General features: G+C 38.1%; 1 protein-coding gene across 1 annotated transcript; it reads right to left on the bottom strand.

The window, feature by feature from the left end:
- Nucleotides 1-28: 28 nt before the first annotated feature.
- kcnj3 (potassium voltage-gated channel subfamily J member 3) lies at nt 29-27,661 on the bottom strand. The gene is made up of 3 exons (XM_004081721.4): nt 25,878-27,661; nt 24,212-24,428; nt 29-1,774 (listed from the first exon to the last, which is right to left on the bottom strand). Exons 1-3 carry the CDS (start codon nt 26,553-26,555, stop codon nt 1,179-1,181), a joined length of 1,491 nt encoding a protein of 496 aa, XP_004081769.1. The 5' UTR covers nt 26,556-27,661; the 3' UTR covers nt 29-1,178.

The following is a 27,661-nucleotide window of genomic DNA, read 5'->3' as shown; positions in this document are numbered from 1 at the left end:
ATGATGATTCCTGTAAAAGTAGCAAAAATAATAAGCAGTTATGTTAGATCTTTATTCCTGAAGAGATTGGGTACCATACAATGTGTTTGATTCATTTAGAGAAAACCGGAAACAGAATGAATCGGGGGGTTGTCGTTGTAAATCCAGTGGCTTCAGATTATATTTATATTATTATTGCTTTCATTACAGAGGAGGCGTATATTGTATATTGGGCCCTTAGAATAAATATATAGAATGTCTTACAGACCTACTATATCTAGCCAGTAACACCTAAGTTAAAAGTCTAATAGAGGCTGTTGTAAGTACAGACGTACTTTAACTTTTGTGCTATACCAGGCAACAAAATGCCCATAAATACCTCCCAGCATCACAGGAAAATACACAACGATTAATTTGTGCTTATCAATTTGGATTACACAATTTTACATTAATGAGAAAGTGAATGTTGCATTGTGCCCAGTTCCTCTGATGCTAATAATGCATTTGTAAACATGTAGTGCATCATCTAGCAACATGGTCCATATTTGATCATTTAATAAATTCATGAACTTGCACATGGTAAAATAGTTTTGTATATTAAATACCAAAAATACAGCTGGAAACCAACATGAAAATGGAATTAAGGTAATATAGTTAAGGCTAAACATATTTGTCTATTACCTTTGTATAGCTAAGTCAGTAAAAGGAGCATGCAGTCAACATAACTTTGCCACGATTTACATTAAACACCCAAAGCAATAAACTCAAAACAAATGTATGTATTTGTCACTACAAAATAGAGCAATGTCATTTAGGCTTTTCAATACAGTAAATCATATGGCTTGTGCAATTTTCCTTCCGTCTTCAAACTCACAGAAGAAATTCTTCTCTGCAAAATAAATTATAACAAATGTCATGCCAGAAATTAAGATTTACATTTACATGCGCAGTTTCATGCCAGATTGTGCTAATTGTACATCATACTATTTTTTTTTAAAAAAGGAACAAAAATATCTGAGGTCTTTCATTGTAGCACATATGTGCTCATTTCCAACACCCTATTTTATATAAGGTTATTTGTGCACGTAGTCTTTATTTCTTTAGATACAAGATTGCAGTCCATTGGTAAATTTTACAAGAAGTACTCTGGTTTGGAAAGGGTAAAAGGAGCTATCAGGAGTCACAATTTGTGGTCTGCTCTATGTAAAGCGATCTGAATTCATCTTTCTGAGTTTAGGCGGCAGGTGTCCATCCATCCTGCCCCCTCCTCCCCCAGCTAGTCGCTGCAGCTTTGGAGGTAAGTCTGCCACTGACTTACTCATGGGCTCTGTGCTGATCTTGGAGGCCTTACCAGCCTGCTTATCATCAGAGACACCTGGAACAGAACTGATCCGCTGCAACTTCATGGGCAGTTCTCCAAAGTTGTAAGTCATCTCTGAGGTGGTGGAGCTCATCCTTAGCAGCTTCTTAGGTAAGCCATCCCGCCCTGTGATCTTCTGGAGTTTGGTAGGCAGTTTAGTTGTGCTGTCATTGTCCTCCAGGGTCTGCAGGCAGTCCAGAGAGCTGTTTTTGTCCCCACTGTTGCACAGGGATGGAGCCATGAGGGGTGAGGAGAGCAGTAGAGCCTCCTCCTGTTCCTTCACACTGTAAGGAGTGGTGGGAACCTCAAATGTAGCATGGAATTGAGAGTAGTCCACCTTGAAAAAGCCTTCCTCTAAGGAGATGACTGGGAAGAAGCGGTGTCCCCACAGAACCTCGTCCTCAGTGTACGATGTCCTCGCTTGGCATGTCATTCCTGTCATGGAAACACGAAAACTATTGTTACCCAGATACTCAACCCCTTCAGACCACAAATCAAACAATACTAACACAACAGTCTAAGTTAACAGGTTTACACTGTGCAACAGAGTCAGCCAGCAAAAAAAAAAAGGCTTTTACTTTTTGAAACTTCATGTTTACAAGCGATTCTTGAGCATTTTTTGAGAACAAATACTTTGTGAATTCTTTGATAAATACACATTGAATAACCATGTTGGCTATTATATGATGTTTTAAAGAAAGTATAAATCTTTTCTTATAATATATTGATAGTATTTTTATAATATTTTTAAAAAAACAAACAGGGCTTTAGGAAAGTTGATTGTGATCTATGCTTGAGCAGCAGTGGTTCCATTAACTTTAAAAAGTTTAAAATTAAGAGTAACTTAGACTACAAAGAATTATACTGTTAAAAATGACTTATTTGTAGAGCCAAAATTCACATTTGGTGATGCCTGACAGTCAATTTCCTTGGCTACAGTGACCAAAAAGATAAGTTATTCATTTTTAAGTGGTGTTTTGAGAAGTGTACTACCAATCATTGTCTTAGCTGCAGCTGACAGCTGTCAGAGGATTTCAGTTTGGAAAATCAGAATGCATTAATGAAGGGTAAGACCCAAGATAAGCATCAGCCTAAATTAAACCCTTAAAAGAGCAAACTTTTTATTCAAGATATGCAAGAAAAATAAAATGTCATGGCAATTTCAGCCAGCAATATATGGCTGTTTATTTCATTGCATATCTTTTGCATCATACATTTTTATTTAGTTCACTAGTAGCCTACAGCTTCAAAAGCACAGTTGCATGTTATGCCCTTCCTTACAAAACATCATTAGCCTTATTTTTCACAAAGTTTTAAGAAGATGGTGTTGTGTGCAACATTATTCTCTAAAGCTTAAAATATGCTGGATGATGTTTACTGCAGGTAAAACTCTAAAGCGCTTTTCAAAGTCTGACTGAAAAAAAAGACGAGTACATCTTTAGAAAAGTCAATATTACATCATTGCAGAGATTTAACAACTGCAGGATAGACTTAGAAAGTTCAGCTTTTGTTTTTAATGATGTTGCACATCACTTGCTTGCACAGTTTTCTTGAGACACATCTAAACATGTTTTTGGGATGAAGCAAACATTCCTTACTCTGAATAAAACCAGGCTAAAATATGTGATTTGTGGGAATGCAAGACTGAATGAAAAATTCAACTTAGATATCAGTAATTCCAAATAAACTGAAATTGTGTCTTTGGGCTTGAATGTCTGAGGGATGGTAGAATGTATATTCACCATGTAACATTTTGGTATGTGATACCTGTATGATTCTTCCCTTAAGTAGTATTTTTCTCTTTTGGTGCCTCAGTTCTCTTAGATCCTTTTTGCTAACATCTCCAGGCTTCCAACATTTTACTTCTGAATTGTCACTCACATTGTTTTGCTTGGGAAAGGACTGTACATTAAAGAAAAATACCAAATGTATGCAAATATAACATACTGCAATAAATTAGAATGACTCAATAGGATTATTAGGTATTCCATTCATTACTATTTTCTGTTTATGAAGTGATCTAAGTGGTCCGGAAGGCAGAAAGAACTGAATGAAACCATCTTTCTGAATACCCACCTCCACCAGGAGGTGCTGTTACAAACCAGACAAACAATCTGAAACCGAGACAATGGTGATTTGATCTCCACCTATACTGAGCTTTGATTTGATCTCCAGCTGTTTAGAACTGGCCATTCAAACAACAAATGTAATTTCTCTAAGGTAAAAATAATCCTGAACTCTGGGATTAATAACATAAAGCATGTGTTTCCTGAATTTACAAAAGCACTGCATTTGCTGAACCCAGCAACTTTACAAACAGCCATGATCTTAAAGACCACTTTTAACAAGACTAGCTTAAGTTCCGATGTTTTTTTAAGCTAAAACCTGATCGTTTTTCATTTGACAATTTAAAAAATATATAATTTTGTACATTTTGACAAAACCTGCAGCGTTTATTGAACACCTGACTGCAAAAAACAAAACAAAAAAAAGCATACAATTTGAGGAGAGAGAAGATCTCTTTTTGCATGTGATCATATACATTTCCTAATCCCTTTTCTGTGAACAAATTACACATGCAGAAGAAAAATTACTATGTCTTAATTACTTTAGCAATCTCAACAAAATGCCAAATCGAATGGCACATTAGGACAAGTCTAGATTCAAGAATTTGAGATTGGACAGTATATAAAACCCTGCTTCATAACTCCTTTTGCAAAAACACAAACTAATAACATTAGAAAAGTCTGAATTACATAATATTATTCAGTTAATGATGTTAAAACATTACAAGTGATTACTCATAATTTAGTAGCTGCTACTTCAATTAACTCCTTTTCACTGCATGTCCTCATTTGTTTCATAACATTAACATTCAGGTTCAGCTAATATTTAAGTTTCCTGTAGAAAGTTACGACAAATTCTCTTTAATTAGCAGCATATCTAAAACAATGACCCAAATGAGTAGATTTCTGATTATATCACAGAAGACCTTTGGGGATGTTCATGTTAAAACTTGTTGAAGCTATTAGGAGATCTCTTATTGCTGCTGGTTGTCATGTGTATTAATTAACAGCTTAAATCTGCTCAGGCAAAGAGGTTTGGGTCTGAAATCAGAGAAGCACACTCTCCTGGTGAGGCACTGCTGCTGATAGCCATGATATCATGGTCTGAACTAGATGCATCTGTGATTCCCAAGGTCATGAAATGATTCACTGATTACCACTCTGTACACAGCCACAGATGTGCAAGACACTGAACATCAAGTGCGTTTAGGGTATTCATAGAATTACTTCTGCTCTATTGCTTCAAAGTCCCAGAGCCTTGAAGCACATGGAAGTGAGTTGCAGTGAATGAAGTGGGCAAAGAAAATGTGAACTTAAGGGCCAAAGCAATTGAGGCTAAGCTGAATGGAAATCTTGCATAGTGACCCTGTCAAACTGCCTCCAACCAAAACAACATCACCATCAACTGCCATATTACAGAAATTGTGATGTCAATTGCTTTAAGTCAGCCATTTAACTACCACCAGAGGTCATCTTCTAAACTAAGCTCTTTCATTTTGCAGTAATCATTGTAAATACGTTGATTAGAATTTTACTGGTGCTTGAAAAATACTTAAAAAAGCTAGACCGGTTGATTTTTTTTCCCCCCTCTAAAATGAAGATTGACTACAGTAATCTACTAGTGTCTGCAAGCTGATGAACACTTCAAGCCTTGGGCTCAATCCTCATTCATCCACTAAACCCTTTCTCTGAAGCTGAGCAGCCCACAGCGATGAAATCTCAACATGTGGATCGGCTGCGCCATCCCTCGAAAACCAACTCATGACACCAGCCTTAATCACTGTTTAATTTACCTATTCTTTACATACATTATTCAAAGATTGATGCCCGAGTCTTTGCGTAATTATAGACACAGTTGCATCACATATGTTCAATTGTTGCTGAAGACCTGCTGTTCTGCAACGCCCACATTAACATGACACACTGTGCGAGAGACACGGCAATGATCCTGAACAGCACACCTCAAAGCTCAGTGAGCCTCTAAAACATTTCACTATCTAATGGGAATCAAAGCATTATTAAATTAATGCCATCGTTTCAAAAATACACATTCAGATTATAACAGCAGGGCACATTCAAAAAGACCAAAATAGAACCAGTAGGAAGAAAATAAATAATTTTTATTTCCTGCTGTTGTTGAGTATGGGTGCTAAAATAGGAATCCAGTCAAATGAGAAATCCCACATCAGATTGTAAGAAGTATTACTGGCAAAGTCTTATGTAAGTCTAAAATACATGCTTGCCCAGCTCTCAGTGTTTCTATGGAAACAAAACTGTATTATTGCTTGTGTGCAACAGCCATAAACCCTTTCCCCACTGAGTGTAGTCAAAAGTAACAGTGACAGGATACAAAGTGAAGATGTCCTCCCAAGATTATGACAGAGGCTAAAGGATATTCTAGAGAGTGAAGGGTCAGATCATCCATAAGGCTTTCGAGCCCGAACTGTTTTACTGTCACAGACATGTGACCTTTCACAGCACAAAACTGCAGCAAAGAAAAAAATTATCATTCTTTCTTCTTGGTCATTGGAAGTGAACTAGTCGTATATTTTGGTGACGTCTCATCTGTGAGACCCTGAGCTCTTATTACAAATGTCATCTTTAATAAAGCCCAGAGCAAGTCTCCTTCTTTCCTCATTTATCACACTCACATTGTATTGTACATTTTTACACTTCTGTGATTGTCGTGATGTTCATATTTGTGTTGCTAAATGAAATAAATGCAAAGCAAAAACAGAGAGAAAAAAACACGACTCAGAAATAACTGTAATAAACCAGCAGTATTTCATCTGTAGTTTAGTGGGTAGAGCCACACACTGTAACACTATGAATCTGACGCAAAAACTTCACTCTGACGAGTAGAGGGGCTGCAAAGCTGCACCACGACTGTGTGCTCAACATTCAACTTGTTTGTGCTCGTTTCTTCAAGAATAACTTCAATTAGTGCTCCAGCCTGTCATTGACTACATTTACTTACACAAATATATCCTTGAACAAGTTATGCCTAATGCCTTAGTCATACATGCCCCTACAGGTGGATACAGGCGGTCTTTGGGTAAAAATGGGCAAACTTGTATGGGAAACACAGGTGGCCCGCACAAAAGCAGACTATTCGGTGAGCCTGTAGAGTGAAGATATACATGCACATATGCATAAGTAAGGGGAAAGTAGGTGAAATCGATTTGTAGCACTGATTTTTCCTTTTTTTAACCCCCCCAAACCCTGTACAGTGTGCTGGGGGCCTCTTAGTCCTGTTCGAATGAGAAGTTTGCTCCGTGTGCGCCCGTTGCATTTCTCTAGCACTTTGCATGCAGTCTGACTGTTACGCTACGTTCACACTGGGCTCGGAAGCGACCACTTCCAATGAAAAGTCTATGTCCATTTGCACGTTTCAGCATTCCACCTTCAAAACTCTCGCACTCAAGTTTTTAAGACAGTTTTCGGGCAATATGCAAGGCCATTGACCAATCAGAGACTTGGAATTTGTAGCGTTGTATGGGTAGCATCTGTTTTAATTCATGAAAGTGCCAACCGTTTGATAGGTGATTATGAAGGAGAAATTAATAAGTGTGATCAGAGCCCAGCCAAAATTATATGACTCTAAGTCTTTCATATGTCGGAATGGAGCAAGATTCATGATATTTGCACCACTTTGACATTTCTTAAACGCGCATACCCCGTGCATGCAGCATTTGCGTGCGGTCAATAGGCAGCCAGTACAAGCACCTAATGACTGGTGTGTGGCATAAGGGCACCATACGACAGCATCACCTGTATGTCATAAATGTGTGTAACTTACATTATCAAATCCTTCACTTACCAAATGCACAACAATTCTACATTCCATTTTCTGAACAATTTTTCTTCAATGATTTGTGATCTTCACTGGTGTCCATGGATTACATGAAATTTTTCAACCTTTATCCACCTTTGTCATGGTAGGAATAACACGTCAAAGTAAGGGTGGGGTCATCTAAGATAGCACAAGGGTTAAGGGAACTGCAAGACCCACCTGCGCTCCCCTTTATAATGTCCTGTCAACTCCCCTCTATGGGCCTGGAAAACCCCAAACCCTCAGCACCCGTACAGATGCATGTGGCTAAGACCTTAGATTCACAAAAATGCCTGGTGCAGCAACAGAACTATCCCAATTAACATGCTTCTAAGAATGCTGTGGAGAATGATTTACTCTTAGCGACAGATGATGTTCCAACCCAGTCAATAAGTTTAAGGCAACATCTCTCATCCTTTGTTTGGTTTCAGTCATAGCCGAATAATCTCTCTAAGTTAGGAAATGCTTACCATCATGTTTTCTTATGATACTGCAGTATTACTGTCAATCTTTCGTTTTAGCACAAGCACACATATCTTTTAGTCTGATAAGTGCAAATTGAGCTGTGAAATTTGCCATCTCACCATTATTTTCTACATTGTCCAAGGGAGTTAGTTCAATAGTTAGTTAGCCTTTTTCCTATGCAATTTAACATCATATGACTGATGTTCATGTTTGAAGGGATTTTGCCTTTAAGAAATCAAACTTCTAAGTTGCATCCAGTGCAGTTCAAAGTAGAGTGGAGATGACATAGATGTTAAACTGCTCTGCTTGCAGTGTGCCTCTTCACAGTTTGAGAGCTCTAATAACACGTGTTCAGAAGTGCTAATAAAAGAGATTCCCACATATGTGTTTAGTGACCACATGCTATGGGATCTCCGTTACTCATTCTATACTCAGAAACACAAACAGCTTTCTAATAAGCACTGAATCATCTAAAGTTTGATCAAGGACTTCTTTCCTGACCATAACTGTTGGGTTTCACTTTTTAAACCCAAATAATGATCAGAATTAGTTTCAGATTTCTGCTCTCCTCTCCAGGCCCCTTTTTTATACATACTTAAAAAGACAAAACAATGATCAGTGTCAGCTTTAGCATATAAACTCTGTAAGTTCTGTTGATAGACACACAAACGTCAACTTTGAAACTCTTCCGTCTAAACAAAATCCAAAACAAACGCTTAAAAAAGGAAAACGACTGCCAACTCTCATGGCCAATGAAAAACAATTGATTTGGAATTATTGTTTTCATGGTAAAAAAAATGTTTCTCACAATTGCCCCATCCACAGCAAAGAATTGACTACAAAAGAAAATATTTTGCTAGATAAAAAATTGATTCAAAATGTCAAATAAAATGACTTACGGCAGCTTCTCATCATTAACTCATTAGGAAAAAAGCTGTGGATCAATTGCATTTATCCTCATATCAGTAAATGCTAATTTCCCACCTCTGTTATCTGGTAAACTGAAGTAATCCATTGTTTTTATTATAATAGTAAAGCAGCACAAGAAAACATATAATTAACAACTTGACAACTATTGATGCCTATATGCATCAAACCAATTTGGCTCCAGAATTACCTAAATCTGGTATGAAAGCAAAAATAGGTGATTTTTTTATAGCTGGAAATAAATTCAGGGGTTAACAAAAGTTTATTGGAATACAAAATTAGCCATAGTTGCTGTTTTTCCAAACTTTGAGCAAAGTGCCCTTTTTCTCTTTTATTCTCTATGGCCCGTAACAGTTATGCAAACATATTATTTTCAAAGGTAGCATGAAAAACAAAAAACACTCAGATACACACTCAACGTGGCTCCAAATTGTTTTTATTGTAACTGAAATGTTTATAATTATTATAATTGCTTTTATTATTTGATTTGATTTGATTTTTACTGCACCTTTAAGCAAAATTTGGTCCCCTCCACTTCCTCAAAACTCACCAAATTAACTTTGGTTACTTCTCTGATGCTGTTAGTAACTGCGTCTATGTCTGTGGCAATTCAAGAAACCCTAAACACCAGGAAGGAAATGTTAACATACCCTGTGATTATATGAAAACATTTTGCTGGTTACAATGCGATCCGCAGCAGATATGATAACAGAACAACAGAAAAATCATTTTCTTTAATGACTTCAAGAAATACATCAATATTGAATTTTATCCGCGGCCAAATGCCAGAAACATTTATTATAAGAACTAAACTGTTTATCTCGTTGCTGATAAAACATGGAAACAGCCTTTTAGCTCTGCAGGTTACAAGTCAATCTGCTATAATCTGTGACTTTTTATGGCAATAGACAAAAAAATGCAAGTATTGAATAAAATTGTTACAGAAAAATAGAATAAAACTTTGCATTCCGATACTTGTGTATTTTTTGGTGTACCATAATGCTGTGTGTGTTACTTATGAACCGTTCTGACAAACCCAAGTATACTTCATATTAATCCAGAAAAACTGTAAAATCCTCTCAAAACTCCTTCAGTTTCTCTATGGGTGCAGAGCTCACAAGGGTTTGTGATACATTCAGCATGAATGGCAGTCAAATAATCCTTTGCTGAACTACAACTCAGAGCCTCAGCTGAACACACCTTTCCCTGAAAGAAGGTTTTGTTGCCGATTTGTCCGGGGACGCAGAGGACAGATATTTGCAGATGTGTGACATTTTGAGCCTTTATTTTTTTCTTTACCTCAACCCAAACTCAACACATTCTTTAGATTTTTTTGAACCGTTGGAGAGGATGCTGCACTGAGGGAAACAGTTCTCTAGCTGCACGTTAACACATTAGAAATGTTATGGGCTTTACCGAGTGATTACACAGCAGACCAGCAAAAAAACACTAAGGAGGTCCAAGGTGACAAGAAGTAGTGTTGAGGTTTAAATGACAGTGGAATTAGATGGATTTAGAAGCCATCGCTCGCTTAGACTAAATAAATGCTCCTCTCTTGATAAGAAAGAGCTAGCTGCTTCCCTCTGAGAAAGTCAGGTGAGTGGCAGCAAAGATAAAATGGGTTCTTTGGAGGCTGGAATAGAAAAGCACTGTAAACTTTAGAGCAGCCTGTCAATGTTTCTTGATAGTAGATGGGACAGAAAACAAGTGGAGTTCGACATAAACCGTCTAAAGAAGCTTATCCACCTTGGAGAGGTTGACGAATCATATCCGTTTGGTGTCTGGCTTAGTCACTTTCTCAGTTGGATATGCACTTGACCATAAAGAGTACAACGGCAGACCTGAGAGCAGAAACCTTTTTTTTGCAATTTAATGGAAAATCAAAATCATTATTTTATTAAATGAATTAACCTGAGCTGTTTTATGATTAAAGTCCCACTCCAGTCATCTTTTAAACTATTGTAAAAGCATTTTACAATAGTTTTAACTATGATTATGCTGTTTTCAGGCAACAAAATAGCATAATCATAGTTTCTGTGTTATTTTCTAGGACAGTCTCTTCGAAAAAGGCTGCACGGTGGCGCAGTGGTTAGCGCTCTTGCCTCAAAGCAAGAAGGCCCTCGGTTCAAGTCCCAGCTGAGGGACCTGAAACAGAACATCAATGGAGGACCTTTCTGTGTGGAATTTGCATGTTCTCCCCGTGTATGCATGAGTTCTCTCTGGGGTCTCTGGCTTCCTCCCACTGGCCAAAAACATGCTTCATAGGTTAATTGGCAACTCTAAATTGTCCATAGGTGTGAGAGTGAATGGGTGTGTGATTGTGGACATTCTATCCTGCGACAGACTGGCGACCTGTCCAGGTTGTCCCCTGCCTTCGCCCACAAGTGGCCGGGATAGGCTCCGGCAGCCCCGTGACCCCGAAAGGGATAAAACGGAATAGAAAATGAAAAATGAGTCTCTTCGAAAAAGCAGGTGTTCATTAGAAATTCCCCGTGTGGGCAGAAGTAAGCCTACTCCATTTCCCATCATCCCTTTCTTTACACTCTCTCCTATTGGCTTACAGCCCTTCAAAACATTAGTGGTGCCACAAAAACGGGGAGCAGTATTGGAGTTATCTAGACGTCCAGTTTGATGCAGATGCCAGCTTAACAAATACGTACGTGAATCCAGTCGTCTGCGAGTGGATGAATCAGAACGGAGTGGAGCAGGCCTGCCGATTGTACTTGTTACATTACAACAACAAGCTTTTTCTAACGGCATTTTTTCATCTGCTGCTGATTGAAAATTACTTAAATAAAGAAAATATTCACAAAAATAATTTTAAGCTTAATTTTCATTATTTTCTCCTTCATGGGAAAAATTCTACAAAAACTTGCAAAAAACACAGAAAACACATTTTTCATTGGAGTGGGTCTTTCAACATCCCTGAGGTGCCAAGCAATTGATACCCAGAAGTGAGGTTTTTGTGGGAATAAGCGTTTATTCTTAGGACTTCTCCGGCTAAACTTGCAAAGTGAGTAATGGAAGGTGGGAGTCGAAGAGTTCTTAGCCTCATATTTAGCGACAAAATCCCAAATAACCTTCTTATCCCTCACTCGTCCTCTGTCTGGCTTTCTCTTTTGCTCAGTCACTCACATTGCACACGTGCACACACCCAGGCGCACACACAAAGATACAGACTCGCTCACAAGCTCTGTGCTGTCAGCAGAGTCCCCTGACAGTCTATCACAGTTGTGGGAACAGCTCAAGTGTTGTGTATGAGAAAAAATGCCAGCAAAAATAAGCATGAGAATGTGAATGTTACACACAAAGAGCCCCATCACGCTAGATCCACCGTTTCATCTGAGTGCTGCTTCCCATTGTCTGGCATCAAATGCCAGAGCAGCAAAACTGGATTACAAGCTGTAACAATTAATTTCAGGCGATTGTCCTGGTCCCAGTTTTTTTTAAAGCCTGGAGAAACATTTGTCGTATTTTAGGATCTTTGTTAGCAATACTGCAGGGGATTGTGCTGCATTCAAGGATAGGGAGCATAGAAACCGCAAAATAGAAGGATGTTGTTCGCTCGTCTGTGCCTATTGGTAACTGAAAGTTTATGTCACAGGTCTGGATCACACGGCTCTCCCTCTGGGCTTGTTAAAGTTGACTAGCAGTTCTCAATAAAAACAAAAAAAGAATAAATGTAATAATGCTGACAGGCCACTATAAAAGAAAATACTTTAGTGAAGATATAGTCGTAGAGGACACAAGTCGAAGTCATTTGTTTCTATGGTGACCACACTGAGCAGGAGGAAAATCCTGAAGCACTCCGTGACCTGTTTTTCACAGTTTGAGTTTTTTAAAGACGCAAATAAGTCCCCTCCCTTCGTTTAACGCCGTGTGACCATGTGATCTGATCGTGAAGGTGGCTTCCTGTTGTTTGCAGCTCTGAGATGTCATTCCACCCATACAGCAGGAGGATGATGGAGAAAAAAGGCATGGGAAGTGTGCGGCTGTGGGGGAGGGGAGATCCTGGATGCTGAGGCAATTGCTCGAGTGTGGAGGCTGTTGGAAAGGGAAGGAGGAAAAGGGAATAGGAGCAGGGCTGCCAACCATCTCCACGCAAGGTGGGGTGCCGGGCAAGCAAGAGCAGCATATGGCTGTGGGCCATTACCACAACCAGGAGTGCATACATTACCAAGTGGAGGTAGTGTCGAAATGCTACTATAAACAGAGGCAGTAGAACAAAATGTCCATCACTTATTGTTCTTTAGGCTACACAGCTCTTATTGGCAAAACACAAATATTCAAAGTGCGCAAATGGAAAAATTTTCAGCTGAGCAGAAAAGCTGATGTAAAAAATCTAAAAAGAAAAACTGGGTTTAAATAAAAAACTATAATCTCCTACTTGTCACATTATTATATCTTCTTCAGTAAGTCGTGATGAGAAGCCACATTTCTAAGTGGGCAGACAAAAGAGGATTCTTTTTTGGTGCCTTAAGTAATCGCACACTTGTTTGGTATTATGAAAGAGTGAGTCAATGTTAAAGAAGCATCCTTATTGGTTTCTCGAGTTTCTCTTTCGAGAAAGACAACAGATGATTCCAGTAAATTCGAGCAAATCGGAAAGACAAAAACAGAGAAAGAGACTGAGACGTCCCAGGGGAGGCAGTATTAAAAAAAACAACAGTTTCCCATGACTCCGTGTTTAGGCCTCTGGATTGATTTACCTTCACTTCAGGGACCATCGCAGCATCACCAATCAATGCTGTCTGTGACCAACACTACAAGTGCAACAAAACCTTCCTCACAGGCGCAACCTCTTAAGCAAGCAGAGCATATTACTAGCGCAGATATGGCCCTGTAACACTTGTGTTATATTGTCTATGCTCTGTTAGGACCTAGACTCATGTACAGGCTGCAGCCTTCAGTCACAAATCACCTCGGAGGTTACGCCGTTTCAGCAATGGAGATAGTTTTAACACTATGATGTCACAATTCCAGTTCATTCTAGGTCTGCGACTGCACCTCCTCTCCCAGTGATGTACAGCCATCTAAGAGACATTAAAAATCCCGACAGACACAATTACCGTGCCCCCCCATGCAGAAGCCAGAACAATTGAAGGAATCCAGGATGTCATAGCCGGCTCACTGCAATTCTCATTAGGTGGAGTTCATCCCAAGAACAATCATCCTGCTGAGGGTAAATACCTGTGTTTGTTTATCTAAATGAGTGATTTAAGTGTTAAAGAATCTGCACAAATACAGGCTGTCTTTTATGGAGCCTAGTCTGTAGCTGTAAGTAGTACAAAGCAGTTAAACCAATTCAGTTTAACAGCAAATTTTTATGAAGCACAAAAAGTCACGCACAAATAGTGAAAGGTGCCGACTGGTCTCCATGGTAACTTTTAGAGCAGGGACTTTCCTTGTTTTTGCAATGAGAAAATGCAAATATAACCCTAAATACTTGATCCAACACTAAGCCACAGTGAAGTTGGAGCAATAATCAACTCTCCAACTTTAAGCCGAACAATACGCTTCATTAAGTTAGAACTTATTGTGGAGCTGAATTAATGAGGTCAATGCTGTACGAGTTTCATGACACTTTTTATATAATTAAACAAATATAAAACAGACTTTTTTCTTATAAAAAAGAAAATAAGACCATGTTTTCATGGGAAGCAAATGTGCAAAATGATGTTGGAAATCATTGTAATGTGTTCCTGCATCTCTCTGTCTGAAATGTATTTATTTAACTGAGGATTTAATGAAATTTACACAAAAACGTCAAATAAAAGTTAAAAAAACAACAAGTGTTTCCTAAATACAAATGCATTGTGAAATAAGATCATTTATGTTTAATGAAGAAACATATATCTAGTAGAAACAGTAAAAGACACTAAGTAAAAGTTAATATGGGTGCCTTAATTATATCATATTATTAGGGATAAACAATAAATATTTAAATGTGTTAACTTTATTAAATTGTGCTTTTCAGGCTGTTTAAACTTGTAATCAGGGAAAGCAATGAAACTAAAGTGGAATGACCTACTCATTATATATCGCTTAAGTATCCAAAATGTGCCGTTCGTGGCTCAGCAGCGCAGGTGTAGCTCAGCAAGGACGCATACTCCTCTCCAGAGATTTCACCCTGAGCACATTAGATTTAATTGGAAACTCCTGTTCTCACCTCCGCCACAGCTTTTAACTTCCCCACTGAACCCATTTTAACCCCCCGACCAACAGGGCTGCGAAAGAAGCGCGACACTGAGGAGAGAAGACCCACTCTGGCTGGAATGCCTCCAAATGAATTATGGTCAGTTTATTTGCTCTTTCACAGCTTCCTCCGTCTTCAGGTTTCACTTGTGCTAGTGGTTTTTAAAGCTCAGAGGTAAACCCCGGACCTCCAGGGCAACAGCCTCTGACTCATAAGAATGAAATGATCAAGCCTGTGGTGCAACACAGAGCTCTCAGTTTTCATTTCAATTACTGGAGCTGATGATAAAGCACAGATCGAGCCATGACATTGGCTGCTCTTCTAATCAGTGGCAATAAATGTTTCCAATTAATTATGCAGGCTGGCTTTACTCCTAGAAAGAGTCTACATCACAGCAATTATTACTCTTAATTTCATTTTCCAATAGTACTGTTTATGTATATTTGTTGCACAATACCTTAATTAAAACTTTGACATTATTGCACAACAAAACATTTGTTTAACTACACAGACCATTTTCTTTTATTTTAGTTGTGCAAACTGAGTAAAATTCAAATTAATGATATTCTATTATAGAAATTCAGTCGCATAAAATGTAAATATTTAAAGAAAAATCAAAGCAAATACAAAGCACAGGCTAACACAGGCATAACCACTACTTATAGGCTGCAGATGTTCACAAAAGCACATGATTAATCATTACTAGCTAATCAAAATTACAAGTTTCCACCCCTACCACCTACAATCATACAGAAAAGTAGATTGGAGCATTCTAGTTTATATCCTATCGAATAAATTTATGAAAATCAGTGCCCAAGTAAATAAAAAAAAGATATCTAAAACAAAGGAGGAAATGCAATTAATTGTCAATAAATGTAAACTTTATTAGCTGTTTTTCAGAAAATATTTTACTACCAACTTTACTACAGGTATGACTGTGCTGTATCAGCAGAAATTGACACAAATCAGGCGGAAAATTCCTGCAGCGAGCAACTGCCAGCACTTGCAGTAAATATATTCGGCAACTGCAGATTTTATCACCTCGAAAACATCATTCTCATAAATCCCTAAAATATTCCACTTCATTTGCATAAATCATTTCTAATAAATCTTTTTTCTTTTTTGCTGCATTTCTTAAATTTTATTGAATTAACTACTTCACACATTTGCAAGTTAAATCTTTTTGAAAAGAGAAAGTATTTCTGCTGATGGTAGACTTCATGCTCTCTAGATTTTAATAGCTACTGAGTTAAAAAAAAACTCCTTGGAGTTGCAGAGTTTAGGTCTGTTTCTTTTTGTCCTGGTTAGCTCAACTCAAGACTCACAATAACAAGTTTTCATTTCATAAATGATTAGCTTGCTTATATAGATTGTTACCACAAATGTCTTACACTGTGTTTCCCTGAACATTTACAGTGCTACACAGCCTTCACATGAAGTAGAAGAGTTGCATAAATTACTAAATGGATTTAGCTGCTGATTGATTTCATAGACTCTGAAAGCTAAACGTCTGTTACTAGCAGCTACAGTTTATTTTGGGCTCTCAAAAAAATCAGCTTCAGTAATGAACAGATTGCCTGCAGCTTGGTATTTAAGCCTTCATAGTGTTAAACAGCATTGTTGGTGTTAATGGGGCACTTATCAAAACCTCTAATGTATTTTAGGACAACACGTAGTTGCTCCATATCAACTCGTGAGTCAAAGGCAGGCCACCATCTGCTTCTGGCAGATACACGGTCGAAATGATCTGCCATAACACAATCACACGTCGTGCCATTAAAGACAGAGTTTTTGTTATTTGTCACACATGCAAACTGAACTGCGTTGGGACGTTTTTACAAGGATCCCTTGATTTTATTGCTGTACGCCAGCAGATGTTTCATTCCGGTGGGCGAACAAATATGTTTGGGGGGGTTGCTTGCACATACCTGATATAGAACATGCAGGATTCAGTCAAAGCTCATTGGATCACAAACTGTTTCTCACAACAACATGAGAAAAATTAACATTTTGTCAAAGCTTATTGATAACAAGCTTGATGTATTGGGCTCTTTGGGTTCCAACTATTAATTATTCGCGAACATCTACAATGTGTTTCTAGAACATTTTTTTTTTATGAGTCACTAAAGAAACCAGAGCTCAATAAGAGTTGTATTATCATGTTTGCACTTCTTGCTGTTTCTTTCATCTACTGGTTAATTCACTTTCTATTTCATCTTAAATTTAAAGAGAAAAAAGCTTGACTAAAGAACAAAAAAGGGTTTTGATTTTTTTTCTATCAATAAATATTGATTGACAATTTAAAAAAAACTCATGTAAAATCTGTAGGGGTATTAAGAAACATTTAAAAAAAATAACAAAAAAAAGCATATTTTTGACTGATCCGACTGAAAGTTTTGCTTTGGTAAGGCAATATCACATACCAACAGACCAACAAGCCTGATAACATTTTGTTGTACTTGTGATTTTTAAACTGAGGGTTTTTTTTCAATTGACTATATAAGAGAACTGGACTGAGTGCCCCTCTACCTCCCTCACGTTTCAAACAGGAAGGACCCATCAGTTCCAAGAAGCCAAAATCCCATAGACTTGAGATTAAACAGCTATCACTCAGTCATCATATTTGTCAGAATAACCATTTGTGATCTGCTGCTTTATTTAACATGTTCTTGCTAATCCTGTTATTTTTTTTCATTATGTTTTCTTTATTGCAAGTTATTCCAGTTATAACATGACCAATAAGGGGCCTCAATAAAAGTAGGTGGTCTCACATCCAACATTTAAAATGTTTGATTGACGATTCTCCAGAGCCTGTTCCAAGTGGTAGAGGTGTGAACTTCCAAAAAACTCACTCCTGATTAGTGAGAGGGGTTGCCGTAGAAACAGAGACTCAAACCGACTCGCACTAATCACTGCTTACTGACATCGTCTGGTTCCAATATGTTAGCGTCCATAATGTGATAAAAATTTGACTGAATTGACTTCATTTTGTTGGAGCCGGAATTAAGTTTCTACAGATGACGTCACACTCAGTCAGTCCAGTTCGCATTTACAATCTTTGATTTTATCAGGTGATGTGTTTGTTTGAGCTACCAGCAATTATGACAGCAAAATGTAATGACTTCTGGTCCGCCACCTATTAATAATAACCAATGGAACATTAATTTTAAAAAACTGGAGTTTGCAAGCAACCAACAGGAATTTATTTACCGTAGTAAGAATTTGAAGGACTGTGATATTGGACCAAAGGTTTTCATTAAACCTAGTATTTTTGGCATGACATTTTCTGTTTAGCAGGTATTACTGCTCAGTACGACACATTTCAAAGACTACATGCCATTTTGATAAAAAGGTGTACTCAAAATAACTGATCTGGTAAATTAAAGTAAAATAAATAACAAACAAGGCCAGTTTTGCAAACAGATGATTTTTTAGATGATCCATACATTAAATGTACATGCAAGCACTGATATGTATTCAAACAACTATTTAAAAGAATAACAGTGACAAATGTTACTAGAAATGTATGAATGTAGGAGCTCATTTGAAAGGAAGTTTAGAAATCCAGGCTCACCCTCAGGGTCTGAGGGCTGTTTTTAGAGGAAAAATCTGCATGTGGGTCGATTCCTTTTCATTTGGGTCTGGGGGTGGCCCACAAATGCACATCATCAGTCTGCAGTGCAGATCTGCTGTGTCTTTTTACCTGCCTACCACCCAAATGAAAGTAAAATCTGTTTGTGTATGTGTGCCTGGTGGAGGTATCAACATGTATTTTGAAAACTATTATTCGTGTATAATCATTTTGGCCATTATGCAGTACACACTTAGTAGAGCCACACACTCACAATTACTCATCTCCCACACACCACATACAGTTCTACGTATTGTCAGCGTGTGGTTTCATTCATTGTTCTGTCATTTTTTGTGTCTAGATTCTTCATATTTCTTCCGCTTATTATTTTTTGTACTTAGGGAAATGATTGTCATGTCTAACAGACTTTTTGTTGGTATCATTAGATCAATTAAACAGAAGTATAAATTTCCTTTAACTACTTTAAAGCCTGAACAGCTGAAGTTCTCAAGGATTTCTTCACAGGATGAACTATACATGTACATGTGTGTATGTGATGTGACTTTTTATGAAATATATTAGCTTTGACACTGCAATATTGCTAAGAACTTAGGTTATTTATTTCCTTATTTTAGCTTGAAAAGTTCAGTTTAGAAATATATTGTCAGGGGGAAAAAATTTGATTAGAGTCTCAAAACATTAAGGAAAGACTGGCTTCTGATAGGTTTTTTCCTCAACTGTTGATATTTTTAGACTAGAAAATATACTTAGGAAATATTAAACTTTTTTATTTTATTAAAAGTTATCATTTTAGAAAGAAAGATAATTTTCAATATATATTTTAAGCATAAAGTTTTTGTGACTGCAGAACTATTGTACAAAACCCCAAAATCAATCCTCAAAAAATGCGTTTTTCTTTTACAAAACACAACACAAAGGACAACAATGCTCTCCATCCATCACTTCAAATACAGTCAATAATTTTCTAATATTACTTCCTTACATGGCTTTGATGAAAGTTGGAGCAGCAGTATCAATTTTTCTATCAAGCAAATCAATCAAACAAAAGATTGTAAGCTATTTATTAGGTGAGGGCCCTGAGGAAACTGTAGCTAAAACCACAGATTTGAAGGGTGATATGTACTGCAGAAACTTGAAAATCCTGTTTATCTGTTCAGCTATAAATGTTATTAATAATCTTCACAGCATTTTAAGTTTTCTAATGGAGAACTCTTAGTGTTCTAATGAAACCGCCAATTACTTCCGAGTAGCACTTTTTTCTGTGTTGCAGTTTATTTAAACAGAAAAATAATCAAAGTAGTCTTTCATATTAATTTGACATGTAACATAAATCTATTGGTAAAAGTTTATTAACTTATTAAGTTACTATTAGCAACTTATGAACACTTGCTTGGGGGATAAAATGCAAAGACAAATTTCAGAAACTTTGTTTTGTGACTAATTATGCCACTTTTTTACTTACTGCTATTAAATCAATTATGTTTTAGAGCTCAAAGTACTGGTAAATGTACCCCTTGATGCCTATTGATGCAAATATGCACCAAGCCACTTCTGCTCCAAAATTAACATAATTTAGCATCTACTTGGAAGCAAAAACACAAGTGATTTTTTTTCATAGCTGGAAATGATTCAGGCATCAGGTGGTAAAAAAAAAAAAAAAGGTAATATTCTTTTTTTGTTTTTTGCTGATTTGTTTTTTAACCCTTATTCAGAACAGAAGGGGTCAATTAAAACTCAAATGTAAAGACATTTTGGCTTTAGACTTTTGGATTTCCTGCTTGTGCAGAAAAAAGTCAGCAGTGTGAAGTAAACAGTAATCTACACCAAAACAGTGGCTTTAATTATGCTTAATCTCAAGAAAAGAAGATTTATTTTAAGTTGCATGTCACAATTAAAATAAACGCAACACTTCCTGGGAAAGTAAAAACCTCCTAAATGCTTAGTTCATCACTTCCAGCAGCTTATTAGTAAAAGAACATGTCAGCGCCTCTTCAATCTGTATGAGCTTACAGAAAACACTAAATCTAATTAGTACAAATTTTTCCCAAACAAATGTAAAACAACTGCATTTATCGCCGAGTGGTGTTAGGGCAAAACACAAACATCCAAATTAAGCTGGGCTGTAACCACCATCATTTCCACTAGCTGTGTTTAAGATGTTCTGCACACTAACATCTTACTAATGTATTCTTTCACAGCAAAACGCGCAGAAAAGTGAGATGACGAAGAGCAAACAGGCATAATACAACATGCAAATGCTTTCTAAGAGGTGACATGGTTAGATTCCTCTCTGTGGAAGGATGCAGTGTTTTGCTGCTGCAGCTGTGTCAGCTGTCAACTCTATTAGTGATGTGAGGTCATCTCAAGAGTGTAATTTTGTAAGATTCTTTATTCATTAGTATTGCTTTTAAGCGATGTGTAAGAATGACAGCTGCAAAATGGCCAACAACATGAATCTAGGTGAAAATATGGTGCTGTTTGATGTCAGATTTCATTTCTAAGAGGTGAAAACACAAACGCAGGTTGGATCAGCCCCAGCCAATTGGGACATCTCTGAATCAATTGAATCGGTTGGTTCAAAAGGGGCCCAAGTCAACCAATTTTTTCAAAATAGAGATAATATATGTTCTACGGTCTTCAAGGGGAAAAGTACGGTGGCCCAGAAGGGTCACAACACATCACATTAACTTACCCCACAACACATTAACTCACAACACAACCCATTAACTTACCCCACAACACATTAACTCACAACACAACACATTAACTAACATGCTCCCTCCACAGCTCACTGTGACGTTACTTTCTGTAAGCGTAGTTAGCCGCTCAGCCAGTTGAAATTTCAGAATAAAAGCACTTCTATTGCAGCTTTACTTCCGTTGTGAGTTAATGTGTTGTGTTGTGAGTTAATGTGTTGTGTTGTGAGTTAATGTGTTGTGTTGTGAGTTATTGTGTTGTGTTGTGAGTTATTGTGTTGTGTTGTGAGTTAATGTGTTGTGTTGTGAGTTATTGTGTTGTGTTGTGAGTTAATGTGTTGTGAGTTATTGTGTTTTGTTGTGAGTTAATGTGTTGTGGGGTAAGTTAATGTGTTGTGTTGTGAGTTAATGTGTTGTGGGGTAGGTTAATGTGTTGTGTTGTGAGTTAATGTGTTGTGGGGTAAGTTAATGTGTTGTATTGTGAGTTAACGTGTTGTGGGGTGAGTTAATGTGTTGTGTTGTGACCCTTCTGGGCCACCGTAGAAAAGCTATCTGATTATGTGCAAAAAATTCCCAAGCCCGTTGTAATGTATTGACTATGCTTGACATTTAAAATGCATTAAGTGCAAAATTCCTGGACTTGGGTCTCTCTTGCATTGGTTTTGCTTTATCCCATAGATGGCAGCACTAGTTATCCAATATGGCAGCCGCCCCTGTTTAATTCAAGAAGGGCCCAAGTCCAGAGACTTAAGTTTGCTAATCCTCTGAAATTATAAAAAGGAGGTACTTCATTTTATAGCATTTGTAAGCTATGAACTGGTGCTAAATCTCGGTAAAGTGTTAACCATTTGGTGTAGCCTCCCTTTAAGCTATGCAATTAAAATCATTTCCTGGAAAAACAAACCTCTTGGACTTGGGTCCCTTTTGAACTAACCGATGTAACCCTTGTGCTATCCTAGGCACTTTAACGTTGGGAGTTGGGTCATTTAGACCCACTAGACAATGCTCTGAACAATTTTTCTTCAATAATTTGTGATCCTCACTGGTGTCCATGGATTACATGAAATCTTTCCACCTTTATCCACCTTTGTCAGGGTAGGAATAACACATCAAATAAGGGTGGGGTCATCTAAGATAGCACAAGGGTTAATTGAAGTGCCCTAAATCTCAGTGTGCTATCTCAGTTAGACAAAGGTTACCATTGTCAAAAAGTGTAACCTGTTGTGTGTGTTCCAGCAGTGAGAACAGCATGCTGCTGATGGTGAGTCTGTGCTCTACAGTGAAGAGTATTTTAACTTGGGATCCAGACTGTGGATTTTTTTTTTGTTCCCACACATAACACTATTAGCTGGGAAGCTTTTTCCCTCGTAAACACCAAGCAGCCTCATAAATATTTCACCTTATTCTTTCTCTTCTGTATCACCTGTTCTGGCTAGCACTTTTTGGTACAGTACCGCCCTCCATGAGCTTCTCATATCTCAAAGGGGATCCTCTCGAACGCCAGCCGATGCAGCCAACATACCAATCTCGTTTGGTGTTCGGCATCACGTTTGCCCGATTTATTCTGGAAATTGTGTTTCAATTCCTATACCATTGAAATAAAAAACCTAAGTTTAGTGCAGTGCTGCAAGCCTGAATACTCAAGGAGAGGTTGCCATGGAAACAGAGTTACATTGGCCAGAAATGAAAGCGACCAAGGATTTAGGCTTTCACTGTACATCAATTTTTAACTATAGATTGTTTCTGCATCAGCATTTCCACCGAGTTCACATAACCACAACTGCTTCTGCATGCAGGCATTTCTGAGTAGTTCAAATGTACAGAAAATAAAAAAAAACAAAAGAAAAGAATGAAAGGGGAAATATCTTATGCCCTGAAACTAGGAAAAACAAGAAACAGGTGCCAAATCTTTTTAATATGCCAAACTTAATATTTAACACCCTGAAACTGTGCAAAGGTGTACAAAGTGTTAAATAAAATGGGATAATCTGAAAATTGACCCAACACGTATGCAGCAGGTAGATTTTGATCTTCTTTACAAAATATTTCACTCTGAATTAACTGCATTGTCAACTTGACTCAGACTGGCTGCACATTATAGGGTAGAATATCAAAATCATTAAATAATGCACAGCTACTTTCTTGATGTGTCTGGTCTCATTAGACTGATACGGTATAAATGCTGCATGTCCTGAGCTGATGGGTCCTCCCTTAAGTTAGATCCCACTCATCTCCAGCACTTCAATAAATGTGCAATAGATTTGTATTATAATTATCAATCAGAAACAGAAAGTTCTCACTAATAACCATCTGCAGAGATAGCCTTTAAGCCTCCGTGTCACATCTCCATATGTGTTCTTCTCCCAACCAGTCTATTACAGCTGCTCCTCTGCACCGTGTATAACACAGAGGAGCTCTCCTCATACCACTTTATCAAGTGTGTCAAATAAACGGTTGAATTTAAAATGACCACAGTGAATGATTTCACTTGTGGCATTCCTCATCCTGGAAATGAAATTCCACAATTCTAAAGGGACCATGAAGAGTAAATCAGTATGCCCTCTGAGAACCACAGCCAAAAGGAAAGCACCATTCAGGCACAATGAGCGGGGAATATAATTGACTTCAAATGAAAAAAAAAGAAAAATGCAAGTCGCCCGGGCCTGACCTGAGTGAGTTACAGAAATTGGTCCTCGTGGTTGCCTGACAAACCGTCCTAACTTCCACAAATACGGTGCACAACAAAACATGTTAAAGTATTCTGTTTAGGACTTAAACCTGATCATCTGTTATTAAAAAATGCTAACAACTTTGATTGTCAGCAGCACTTTGTGGTCACCGCAAAAATAAAAATCAATAAAATGCAATCAGGTGTTCAATATTAAGCCCGCTTGCTAGTGAGCGATTAGGACCCATGAAACAGCTCAATATTACCTACAAGAGTGTTGCAAAAACACATAACAACTGGATCATTAAAGCACTTCTCTACTGTACCTACATGTAGCCTGGAGCCCAAACATGTAAAACAGATTTTCTCTCTGTCTTTCTTCGACTATGTTTAGACACAGCTGGTCATGGAGAATGTTGTTGTTACTCACCTGTGGTCTCTACGATGCCCTCCAGTATCACCACAATTTCAAACTGCTCTGTTTGCATGGACCTCTGCGAAAGGTCGTAGAAGGGGCTTTTGGTGTCAATCACGTGGCAGATTGTGAGAGGTGAGACGAGAAAGAGCTGATCTGCCCCAGTGCTGAAGCCCACGTCCAGCTCCAGCTGATCCAGCGGCAGAAACTCACCTTCAGGCGTCTGACGAGACTGAAAGAAAGAAAGAACTGTTTCACAGGAACAAAGAAAGTGGTTCACGGGCTCATAGATGGCTGACTGCTAGTCAATGTGTCAATGTTTCCCATTTGAAATGTATTCAAAAGGAATTAGCAGCCAGTCAGGAAATTTAGACTACAATAGTTTTACTCTTAGCTCCAATAATTTAACAAAAAAGGATATCAAATAGAAAGGAACATGGGTTCATTTTTATGAGGCAGGTGGGTTAATCATCTGCAACAAGAAATCAGAAGCATAAAGACGGCTAATTAGAATAAGAGTTTAGGGATTTTTTTTCCAACATTTTTTTCCTTTAATCTGCTTCAGGCAAATACAAAAGTGTAATTGCAAATAAAAAGTCAAAGCAATCATTTAGTTTATAACAAAGAAAAATAAATGTCAATATCTTATCTTTATTGCTAATTTTTAATAAAGTAGAAAAATAGACCTGAGAAGGAAATCTTAAACTAAAGCTGGTCTGATGATATAGTATAGTCTTAAACAAAAACAAAAAATGCTGTAGTGTAAGGATTAATTGATTAACTAATTTAAATCCCTATGATTGAACCAAATCGATCTGTCTGAGACAAGTTCTTAACCGAATTGATCGATAACATAAAAAAGTTGTTACAAAATCAAAAAAATCAACTTTAATCAATATTAGAAAATATATTACTGTATGTTTACTTTATTATAACTGAGTCTTCACAGTGGACAACACACATGTAATGGCATCAGAAAAAAGATCAAGCTGTCATTAAAGTCCAATGTGTCGAAACATTTTGAATTTTGCAAAGATGTGGCCATGTCAGAATGTTCTAATGTTTTGTTTGGATTCTTTTGATGTGGAAAAGTGACAGTGGGCTGCACTTCAAGAAATTCAATGTTAATGGATTTGACACTCATTCATGTTTACTTGTTTGTTTGTACACATATTTAGTTTACACTTAATTATCTAGCAAGAAATAAAAGGAATCTGGAAAATTTCACCTGCACTGTTCAGTACCCAGGTACTTATCTCTGAGTCACACTGGTTGAAGTTTTGGCTAAAGATTTTCTGGATCGGATTCGATCAAATCAGAATGAACCAAAATTAAAAATGAATCAATCAACAAGTATAATTATGATATGAATCAAATCGTTGTAAAAATGAATAGTTAAATCCCTATAATAATATGCTTAAAAATGCTTTTCATTGTCTAAAATTCCTAATTTTGTCTCAACTTGTGCCCTTAAGTGCAGTCAATATTGCTTTTTTACCCGTTTGTGTTGGGGAGGGGGAGAAACAGAATGAACTCAGCAGAGACATTTAACAAATGCATCACGTCATTGTAGCCATTTAGTAGAAGGTTTGCATTCATTTGTGCCGGCCTTTATCAGTTTATTAAACTGGAGACAGACCTGAGCAGACAAGACTTTTCACCTTGAGCAGCCAACACTTACTTTCAGCAGTTTGCAGCGGATCTGCGCAGACACCATATGGCTGTTACGCAAGTTGCCGACCCTGAACATGAGAGTGAGTTTTCCATCTCTCATGGAAATCGCGGCGTGCTCGCTGAACATCAGAGTCTCTGCCCTCTTCTTGGGCTGAGACATCTTGATGAACATGCAGCCGATCAGAAATGCATCGACGATAGAGCCGAGGATGGACTGGAAAAGAAAGAGAATGATCCCCTCGGGGCATTTGTCTGTAATGTATCTGTAACCATATCCTATCGTGGCCTCGGTCTCTATGAAGAAGAGGAAAGCTGATGGAAAGTTATAGACGTTGGCCACACATGGAGTGTACTTGTCATTATGGGCTCTGTTGAGGTCTCCTCTGATGTATGCGATGAACCACCACATAGAGGCCATGAAGAGCCAAGCCACCGTGTAGGTGAGGATGAAAATAAAGAGATTCCAGCGCCATTTCAAATCTACCAGTGTTGTGAACAAGTCGGACAGGTATCTGCTTGTTTCACCACCCAGGTTCCCATGCTGGACGTTGCATCGCCCGTTCTTGTCCACGAATCTTTGTCTCTTCTTCTTTTTCTCCGGAGGAGGCTGATTGAATCCAGACCCGCTGGACGAGGTGGTCACTACCTGATAATCGTCCCCAAATTTCTTTCGAAGTGCAGACATACTACGATGACAGCAGCGAAAGAAATAACAAAGGATTCAGTGTTGGAGGGGGAAAAAAAGAAAAGAAAAGAAAAAAGTCCAGTGTGTACTTGCTGCAGTCCGTGCGTAATGGTTGTTCCTGTTAGAGAAAGAAGGCTATAAAAGTGCGATGTCTTCGCCCCACTTAGACTTGCACCGTTCTTTTTCGCCGCGCACTACTGTTGCTGCACTCTACAGCCATGAAATATGAATAATGCAAGGGTTATCTGCACGCCCAAAGATAGAAGCCATGTGAAAGAAAGAGGGGAAAAAAGAAACTAGGCGACGCTCGGGGTGCCCAAACGCACAATCGGGTTTCACCGGTTCCTTAGTGCCTGCGTCGTGGATTACTCATTACTGGGGTTATTTTGTGACACACTCAACTGTACTCACAGAATAAGTTTCATTGAAAAGTTTCAAAGTCCATCGGTGGTGCGTAAAATAAATCTTCCTTTGCGTAATTATTCCCCGGGAACTGTTTCAAGCGGCAAAAAAATCTCTCCGTGCGCTCTGTGTTGGAGATGATTCGGTTTCCAGTCTTTCCTGGCAGCGCGAGCTGCAAACATAGGAGATATAAAATTGCAGCCCAGTATATGACAGTAATGACGAGCCGGAGGCAGAAATCATAAGGCCACTGCCGTCATTATTTGGGCGCATCGACGCTGGTTGCTCTTATCTGGCAGCTTCTTCACTCGGAGAATAATCGACTGATCTCTGATGGCTCAGAGATCCCACAGATGCTTCAAGCTCCTTAGACTTCTCTTTTCCTTGTTTCACCAGCTCGGCTCCGGTGCACTTTTTCAGCGCCCACTGTTGCCTGGTGGTACTACAAAGATGGATCTTGGAAGAGGAGGAGGAGGCGGGAAGAGGGCTTGCCTGATCTGACAGGCTTCTTTTAACTGCTGGCCAAACACGTGAAAGTGCAGCAAAAATGATGACTTTCTAATGTTGACAGTGAAGAGAATATTGTGGACTAAGAATAATCAGGGTTGCTGCATTGCTGCACTCTGACAGCAAGGCTGAATGGTAGCTTAAAAAGAGAAGACATTTAACACAATCATTAATATTTTAGCCAACACAGTTACAAT

Source organism: Oryzias latipes, chromosome 21, assembly GCF_002234675.1.
Source record: "Oryzias latipes chromosome 21, ASM223467v1".
Lineage (NCBI taxonomy): Eukaryota > Metazoa > Chordata > Actinopteri > Beloniformes > Adrianichthyidae > Oryzias > Oryzias latipes.
This window is presented reverse-complemented; position numbering and strand designations above follow the sequence as displayed.

What these genes read in the sequence shown, in the direction of transcription:
- kcnj3 (XM_004081721.4), bottom strand. Translation starts at nt 26,555, where the DNA reads ATGTCTGCACTTCGAAAGAAATTTGGGGACGATTATCAGGTAGTGACC. An exon ending in TCCGCTGCAAACTGCTGAAA is followed by an intron (nt 24,429 to 25,877) that starts GTAAGTGTTGGC and finishes TCTTTCTTTCAG; the next exon opens with TCTCGTCAGACGCCTGAAGG. An exon ending in GGGCATCGTAGAGACCACAG is followed by an intron (nt 1,775 to 24,211) that starts GTGAGTAACAAC and finishes TTTCCATGACAG; the next exon opens with GAATGACATGCCAAGCGAGG.